This window comes from Pterocles gutturalis, unplaced genomic scaffold, assembly GCF_000699245.1.
Source record: "Pterocles gutturalis isolate BGI_N339 unplaced genomic scaffold, ASM69924v1 scaffold18499, whole genome shotgun sequence".
Lineage (NCBI taxonomy): Eukaryota > Metazoa > Chordata > Aves > Pterocliformes > Pteroclidae > Pterocles > Pterocles gutturalis.
In genome coordinates this window covers 1,083-10,373 of record NW_010128616.1, presented here as the reverse complement: position 1 = coordinate 10,373, position 9,291 = coordinate 1,083, and the positions used below count along the sequence as shown (strand labels likewise).

General features: G+C 45.3%; 1 protein-coding gene across 1 annotated transcript in view; it reads right to left on the bottom strand.

Moving 5' to 3' along the window:
• Positions 1 to 1,589: 1,589 nt before the first annotated feature.
• Positions 1,590 to 9,291, bottom strand: part of MFAP5 (microfibrillar associated protein 5) — an 8,238-nt gene continuing 536 nt past the window's right edge. The window contains exons 2-8 of the mRNA XM_010079696.1: positions 7,495 to 7,542; positions 6,323 to 6,358; positions 4,647 to 4,682; positions 3,808 to 3,843; positions 3,006 to 3,093; positions 2,496 to 2,569; positions 1,590 to 1,911 (exon numbers count right to left, since the gene is read on the bottom strand). Of these exons, the coding sequence (XP_010077998.1) occupies positions 1,790 to 1,911; positions 2,496 to 2,569; positions 3,006 to 3,093; positions 3,808 to 3,843; positions 4,647 to 4,682; positions 6,323 to 6,358; positions 7,495 to 7,542 (440 nt within the window). The 3' untranslated portion in view covers positions 1,590 to 1,789. The remainder of the gene's footprint in view (positions 1,912 to 2,495; positions 2,570 to 3,005; positions 3,094 to 3,807; positions 3,844 to 4,646; positions 4,683 to 6,322; positions 6,359 to 7,494; positions 7,543 to 9,291) is intronic.

Sequence of the window (9,291 nt, the reverse complement as noted above, 5' to 3'; positions counted from 1 at the left end):
TGTATAGGATGAAATTCCAGTCACCACTTAACTAGGAATGCTCTCTCCTGTATACTGGTTTAAAATAGAGATTTACCCCATCTTTGGCCAATTTTGACCTTATATGAAAAAAAACATGACTGCACAGCGCATCTTCCCCTACACAGAGGATGTAACCAGCTTCTTGATGCATACAGTAGAAATTCTGGTCCTAGGGAAGACATCTACCTCTGTGCAGGAAACTTCCCGTATATTGTGTGACCCTGGCTCTGTGTAGCAGTCCAGTGCTCCTGCAAGGCTAAATAGTACTCAGATCAGCAGCAGAGTATATTATATGATGGGGTTGAATGCCTACTCTAGCAAAGTGGCTTTCTGGTAGTTGGGAACAACACTTAATGATCCTGGAGACAAGGTCTTGCTGATCTTCTGCTGCAGTGAGCTAAGCTGCTCAGATCTGGTGCCCCACAGAAACATGACACTGTCACACAGAGTGACTAACACACTTCAGACAGCTCTTCCCCACTTACCCTACCCAGACTCATAGTGAAAATTGCCCATATACCTGGGAATGCTCTCCATGTATCTGGAAAACAAAATTCTCAAGCAGACCACAGACATCCAGTGCTACCAGAGTGGATTCTTTTCCCCAGGTTGGCCTGCCTCTATAAATGCTTATACCTGCGTATATGTTTACCTCCCCACCAGCAGCTGGCTTTGTACAGGTCAGCACAGCCAGAGAACCTGCAGGAAAAACCAAATAATTATTCTTCTCCCACATCCCATTCCAATTTGTGACTTCTTTCTGCTTTGTGAGGGAGCTCCCAGGTCAGGAGACAGGAACTCAAGTAGAGATATTGAAAGCAGGCTCAGCAACTGGAGAGTGTGGAGGTAGCCGGACCAAGACAAGTCACCAGGACAAGCTAATCCACTGCAAGTTCCCAGTACTGCGAGGACACCAGGTTCTCTGTGGCGGCTCTTGGGCTTAGGAGTAGAGGCAGACATACTTACTGCCCCCTCGAACTTGCCTGGAATGGGCATCAAGAGATTTGAGGAAGAGGCAGCACTAATCTACTTGAGAAAAATATAATGCCATACTAAATCCAGAATTCTTCCTTTTGGTAGCAGTTGTGTGTGAGGGAGGCAATGGGCTTGAGACAAAGAACTTCCCAGAGGTAGTTATAAATTATCTGCTGCCATACAGGGGCAAGGAAGTTTGCTTTGGGTTGAGGACAGCTCATCTCCCTTCCCTGAGGCCCGTAGACACAGGAGGAGGCTGTGCTATCACACAGCAAACTCAGTGGCTCAGGGGGAACGGAGGGGCTCAGGCTGACTAACCATATCCAAACTCATACTGATGCCATGCAAGAAACCTCGGCCAGGAGTCCTAAGGCATAAAGGTTTGCACTCCTCCACATGAGATGCAGCTTAGAGCATCTGTACTATTAGAAAGGACTACATCTTGTCCCCATGTATGTCTCTCCAGAGGGGCAAAGAAAGAGAAGATGCAACACATTTATAAGGACCTCTGGGAACTGAGCAGTTCATGGTCTGCCAAACAGAATTTGAGAGAAAAGAGGGGAGCATCCCACATGCTCAGCAACAGATTTAGAAGATGACAACAGCCACCATGACCGACTAGCAGAGAGAAGACTCTGTGTACTGCAGCACCTGATGAAGAGGATGTGGGGGAAGGCAGAGAAGGAAGGAAATGATGGGGAAATCACAAGCAAGAAGGACTTGTCTTGGGTTGTAGGTAGTAGAAGATGATTTCTCTTCTCTCCCTTCCTTCTTCTCTCCTACTGTTGGTAGCTCACAGAGCATCAGGCTTTCTGCGCTGCTGCTCCAGGAGCTGTCTGCAAGGGAGATGCAGGGGTTGCCCAGATCGGCGGAGACGTCGAGAAGGAAGGCCAGCCAGCTGGCGACAGATCTCATCTGAAGACATAGCAGATACACACAGGTTGACAGATAATCAAAGCTTCCTTCAAATTCTTCACTACCAGAATAGTTAGAGTTACATCCTTCACAGCATCTACAGAAACTGTTGGAACTGTTGAATCCTCACATACATGAGGAAAGTGAACAAGTCCTTAGGCTTTTATTCATTTCCTTCTGGCTTTATTCATGTACAATACATATTAAAATCACACACATTTTGCTGCAACAAAGACTGCATAAGAAATCTAGACTGTATCCTGTTTCTATTCATGAATAGAAATACTAAGAATTACTCTGTTAACTCAAAGGAATGCACCATTGAGTAAGGGTGTGTCTGGGGCTAGTAGAGTGTGATCAAGACCGAGGAAGGCAGAGCCCTTACACCTCTTGGTAGCGTGATATCTACTTCCCAGTGTTTTTCAAGGCCTGCACACGGCATGTAAGGCTGCATTGCATTAGAGCTCCCACAAACAAAGTCAAGGGAAACAACTACATATGGATTGGGGTTGGGTAATCAGTTAGCTTGGAGACTATCAGGTGGCTGCAGCTATTCTTCTAGGCTAACTTGTGCTATCACTTACCTTGCATAACCTCGTTCTCTTTGCAGACAATGCGAGAGCACACCTCCTTGTTTATTATGTACATGCGACGCACACTGAAGGATCACGAAGAACATGCCAAGGACAGCAGTGAAAGGTACAGGGACCCAAAGAAACAAAAAAGAGATAAAGGCAATAAACATGTATATTCACTGATGAGGAGGCAAATCCTAGATTTTTAGCATTAGTTAGTCTAGAATAAGACTGTTGTCAATAGGAAAGTAACCTTTGTCAAGGCTTGATGAAATGGCCAATATGACCTTAAATATGGATTACAATATAGGGCACATTACAACTCCTTAGTGCTGCACAGATAATAGTTATTGTGCTGTTTTAATTAATCACCCTAAAAGGACACCCTGAGGATAAGATTAATCTCACCAAATGGTTCCCTGAGGGAACCTCTGGTCTTCAAAGGAAACAATTGCTGAACTGGACATACCCTTCTGAAGAGTTTTTTAGGGCTTTTCTTAGGGACTGACGGTTTCTTACCTTGTAACACAGAGGTAGCTGATACACTGCTTTACTGGTTTGTGAACAGAGTACAGGCGTGTGCAAGGGAACTTTTCTTCACGACAATCTGGGAACACACACACACACACACAGAGGTGCAATCCAGCAGGTGCACTCATTCTGGCACACATATAACTTCATCACTAGGTACTGTCCTCAAGGCTTCTAGGGAAGACCCTTAGCCTCTATTTTCCACTCTCTTGTAAGAGATGGGGATTGTTTTGAGAAGAGGAATATAAGGCAGACATCTCTGACCCCCTTGCCTCGTAAGACAAAAGTAAGGGAAAGTTGCCTGAAATGCAAAACAAGCTCACTGGGAATCCTCAATACAGAAGGCACATGCTGTAAAGGGGACAGACATAAATAAACAAAATGTAAATTGTAGTTGCATATTTAAGAAGTGGTTCTAATAGATATGCAATCTAACACTTCAGGACACAAATCTAGTTCCTTTATTTTCTGGATAATCAACCCCATAGCTAACTGTGATGGGTTTTCTTGCATTTCCTTCCGAAATGTCTTAGCCACTGACAATGACAGAATATCAGTTCAGTGTATCTGGTCTGGTAACCTGGCAGTTCCTCCCCTCCCAGTCATGCCACCCAGGGGAAGACTTCAGTTTCTACTGCAGCCATTCTATGGCACTTCTAATTCAAGAAATACTCTGAAGGGAAATTTCCAGGAGACAAAGCTCAGTGCTCAGCTAACACCTGCATAGAGACGTAACAGGGTGGGTGAAAGTGGGTCTGGGAGGGGGTGCAGGCAGCAAACTTAAATGTACCTGATGAAGCCGTCGTAGTTTCACTGTCAGACTGAACTGGAAGACAGAGGGTAGCCAAGTTAGTGTGATTTACCATGATTCCTTCCTAGACATCATCTTAATCATTATCTCTTTCAAGAGTCCTCCATTGTAACTTCTGATGTGGAAAAAGATTTCATTGTCACTGACATGAAACCATAAGAGAAAGTACAAATCCAATATGAACCTAGTGCCAGCTACCCAGCCAACAATGCTAAAGATCTGTCCAAGCTTTACCCTAAAGAGACTACTTTTTGCTACTAACAGCACTCCTGTTCAAAATTTCACTGTAAGGGCATCTGACTTATAATTCAAAAGGCTGGGTAAATGTATTTAGTTGCCACAATTGCCATCCATCTAGACAGGAAGAGAAGGACCCTGTCACTGACTCTTCCTAGGAAACAGTGACTCCTTTAAGAAACAACACCCCCAGACCACTGGTTCTTAAATGTCCAAGACAAGAGGTCAAAAGGAAGTTGGTTTGCTATTCCCTCTGATAAAGCAACTCACCTGTATCCCAGTAAACCAGTACATTTTATTACTGATCCAGTAACAAAGCAGAAAGGAACTCAGAGGACTGAGTGTCAGGCACAAGTTTTCATCAACAGTTACAGAGGACTTCTACTTCTCCTGTTCATGTGCCATAGTGTCAGCCAGAAGCACAGACAAAACAGATGGGTGCAGAGAGAAGGAGTCTTTTGGGCGTCAGGGCTCTGGTTAGGGGCAGTCAGGGAAGGCAGGATTCTGGGTGTGCAAGGGACTGGGCAGGGAGAGGGAAGGGGAGTCCACAGCATTTGGCTGAAAACTCAGAATAAACTCACCAGGACTAAGAAGCACAGGTGGTGTGAAAGCTGCAGCTGGAAAAAGAGATGTTCTGAAAGATCTTAATTTGAGATTTCAGACCCTTCCCCCCTCCCACAGTTCTGCTGATGGCTGACCACTCCTGACCAGTACCCATCCTACATCTGGTTCATAGACAACACTGATCGTGATGTTATCTGACTTGTCAGAGTAACTGCAGGCTTTCCCTGCAAATATGCTGGGTGTCCTAAAGCTGAAGGGACACTGCAGAGCAGAGATGAGTCCCACAGCATGTCCTTTGTGAAGAGTTTCTTCTTGATCCCTCAACAATAAGTGTTTTGAAGACAATGTCTGCTGTAAAGGCTTCACCTTTAGTCTTTTCAGGATTAGATGTAGGGTAGCCACTGCCAGTTTGGTCCAGACACCGTCTTATCTTCCCTCTGACATACTGTCAGGCTTCACACACTGAACACAAACTAACACAGGTTGCTTTCACCTCCCCTACCCGCCAGGAAGATCATGCACCTTGCATATACAATATTGTGCTTCCACTTTTCTCCTCCAGTGCTTGCCCATGACAGCTGGCCAGCTTTACCCACAACACTCTGGGCAGCTGATGAGCAGGGCAGAGGAGAGACCACGGAACTGTTGTCCTGAAGAACAGGACACCACTCTCAGATGACCTCTCCGACACATGCAGCACGCTTCCCAGCAAGAGCCAAGCGCTGCTGCCCCTCCTTTGTCTTTTGAACCATATCATTCACCAGATGTGTTCTCCCTCTCCCTGCCCTGCCTGATCCCCCCCACCTCAAAGGGATGTGTTTGAAAGACTGCTCCAGCAGAGAGAGAAGCAATCATGGAGGCCAGTGCTGCCAGATTCAAAACAAGACTGTTGTGGAAAAAAAGTGGAGAGGCTCCTTCTTGAGCCTCTGGCCCTCTCCTCCATTCCCCATTGTGAGTCAGGCAGAATGAGCCTATCTTGTAAATGCATACACTCCCATCAGCTCTGTGTCCTTCCCCTGGGACTATCTCCACAGCAAGTCATGGCTCTCTAAGGAGGCACATCACATGCTATTAGTGCTCATCTTCAAGCATCCTCCATCTACCCTCTCACATGCATTTTGCTGCCCCCCAGTGACATAGCCACAGGCATGGCAAGGAAGACAGTACTAAACAAACAATATTTCCACCTCCCCATCCCACCACTGCTCAGTTTGCTTTATTACTGTCTTTCAGTTTTTTGCTATTTCTATCTCCTGAGCACTCAAGCATGGCTTCTAGCTGTCAGCAGACACACACACAACCTGTGTCCCAGAGCTACCCAGCTGATGAACCTGATCAATTTCTCTCCCTTATCATTTAGTTTCTTCTTTCCAGCAACTTTCTCTGGAAGCCCAGGCTGTGTGAGCTTCAGATTTCATGGCTTCCTGCAGTGCAAACAGCTTCAGAGAGCCCTGGCAGACCAGGTGAGACTGGCATTTCCTTGCCAATGGCCTTGCAGAATAGGCCATTTAAGCCACCCCAAATTAATCTCCCTGCACCCAGCACAGGAAGGACTCCCAGGTAGCCACAAATGCTGGAAGAATACTGGTAGATGTCAAAAGTGGAAGAGTTTCTGAGCATAATGGGTAATTTCTGGGGCTATGTAGGCAGGAGTAAAGGGAAAAAGAAGCCTGAAGTTGCCAAGATAGCTTACCAGAGGTGCTGATAAGAGAGTCAGTGCTAACTTCACCTGTAAAAGAGAGAATGTCCTTGAGAAAGCTTGTCTTTGCTTTGTGGTCCCTTACATGGCTAGCCATAGCTAGTTTGAGTTACCTTGGCCACCACGGTAGGCTCATAAGACAGTGAGATCCAATCCAGTAAATACATAAATAAACACAGTACACCCATCCCACCCATATCCATCTCCCTTTTCAGTGAGTGGCCTGTGAGTGGATTTCTTAGTGCACATTGCATCAATCCTTACTGAACTCTGGATTCATATTCTGACTTCTCAGACGTAGCCACTGTGGGCATCTTGGATGGGCAAGAAAGACGTCTGAAACAAAAGCGCTGATGGCTCCCACAGCAGTAAGACACTCACTGCAGAGAAGGAGGGAGGCAACTCCAGAACCTAACCTTGAGTGTGTAATTCATCAGCAGATTAGTTTCTTTGAAAGGCAACTGGTGGCAAAGCTGGGGTAGGTATGATGGAGGGATAAAGTGTGAAGAAAAGGGAAGCTTGGTGGACACACTTTGGACTGGCTTCTGAACAGTCTTCTGGGAAGCCCCAAATGTTGCACATGACAGGAACGTAGCTGGGAGACGTCTGATGGCTTAGCCAGGAGCTTCAGTCTGAAGAAAAGGCAGGCCCTTGTGGTTCCTCTGGGTGCTAAAGTATGATGCAAACACATGTTCATTTTATCTTATCATGTCACAGAAATGGAAGAAGGTCCAGAGGAATAAAGTAATTCACCTCCAACACCACAGTCAGTATGAAGACCAGTCAATATCCTTTCTCAGTGGCCTCGCTGCCAAGGCACCATGCCACTTGTGCACCCTTTTTCTTGGCACTTTCCCAAGTAGCAGTAGAGTTCCCCGAGCATCTCACGGCTGAAGAGTTAGCAGCTCTTGTGGATCTATCTCCCACAACCCTTGACTGTGAACTTCTCAGTTCAGAACCCCAAAACTAGTGAGTTATTTGTAAAGAACACACAACACTTAGCAGGCTGTCTTGGAGGGCTTGTTTAATCTCCACTGAAAGGCACGCTCACAATGTCAGAGGCAAGGAATCAAAGAACAGCATTTGCAATTAAACAGTCTATAAGTACGCAGGGTAACTGGGTCACATATGCAGTCTTTAGCTCAGAACATGCTTGTCATACTTACCAGTTGCACTTTCCAGGTCTTGCCCACTGACCATCCATGGAAACCAGTCTGCAAGGGAAGAAGAGAGGGGAGTGAAGAAAGGACAGAGAGAGGAATTTCTATAGCCTGCAAGCTTTGTGAGATTTTTTTCTGAGATGTGAATCTGTCCAGGAGACACCACTGCCCTCTGCTGAAGGGAGAAATGCTCTCCTCTCTGCCTCAGCCTCCACTGCTGGCTGGGTTTGTTCTTTAATGACTTCTGGATACAGCCAGGGATGCAGGAAGGAGATGGCAGGAAGAAGACAGTGATCTGGGGCACTGCATGGATGTGTGCAGGACCAGCCCAAAAACCAGTACACCCTGCTACATCTTATGAACTCAGCCTTTAGCTTTCTGTTCTTAATGGGAGCACTGCATGGGTAAAAACTATCAGGTCTGCAGCATTTGTCTCAGTTCTTCCTCATTCCAAGAGCAGTTACTCGCAGGCTGCAGAGGGCCCCTCGGGACTGCTATATAATCCTGCTCTGAAGCATTACATGAGTCACTGGATCCTGCTATTCCCTTCCCCACCCAGTTGCCAGGAAGGGCTCAGATGCTGGTGACTGACACAGGGAGAGCGATACGTTAATACCTTAAGTGCACATTGTAGCACAGCCCTAAACTTTCCCTGTCCCAGCTAATCTTTTAATGGTAAATAAAGGTAGAGGAGAAAAAGTATATCGAACACCTTCTCATTTGTTTCTGATACAAAAGGAAGGACACAAATTCTGAAACCATTGCAGAGGCCAGCAGTGCCGGATTTGAAACAGCAGTCATACGGAAAAATGGGAGAGGCTCCCCCCCCTTTTTTTTAACATTGAAAAGTCAGCTCTTACTAGCTTTTTTTTTTTCCTCCCTAGAAAATAACTAGAAAACTTGCCCAATTCTAAAACAACAGGACACAAGTGAAGTGAAACCTCTGTATATGAGGAGAGGAGACAAAAGAAGTGACTTTATCAGATTTTCAATCACTTCTATTTATATTTGCTCAAGTACCCAGTTCATATGCTTTATAAATGCTTGGACTTTATTGTCCAAGTTGCAATAAATTCATCCTTGAGGTCTCAGAAAACTGCAACCCTCATTCACTGTAGCTCACTCAAAATCAAGAGGCAATGACAGACCAGCTGGCAATTCCTGTAACTTTCTGAGTGAAAACAAAAAAAATCCCCAGAAATGCTAAAACAAAATAAACAGAAGTATGAAATCTTCCTTTAAGGCCTTCTTCACACATCATAAAAACCACAGCCTTTTTTTTTCTGCTTCTAACTTTGTAGGCCACCTACAAGCTCATCTCTTGGATGCCTCACCTCCCTGCTTCACAGTCAGAAACATAACATCCTCTGTTGTGTACCTCTACAGGAAAACGTGCTACTGGGAGCAGAATCAGGCTTCAAGATGAGGGGAGGACTGAGGAGAGCAGATTTGAATTACCTGATTTGAATGCGATAGGTGTAGTCACCTGTCTCCTACATACAGTCTTTCCTGGGTGAAGCTTTTTCCATTCAATTTAATTAATCTTTTGCTGTCTGTCCTGAGTCTTCTGACTATAATGTCTGATACTGCCCTCTTGTTTTGGTTTGTGGTTTGTTTTTTTTTTTTTTTAACAAATTTAATCCCACCTGAATTTTTGCCAAAGTAAGTCCAAGCAAACAAAGAAGTGGAACAACAAACCAGAACAACAACAACAAAAGCAGATAGTGGTTTGAACTATGGTGGTAGGTTTCTCAAAACAGCTGTACAAAAAACTACAGAACCTTCTGGCAGCAGAGTGGCCAG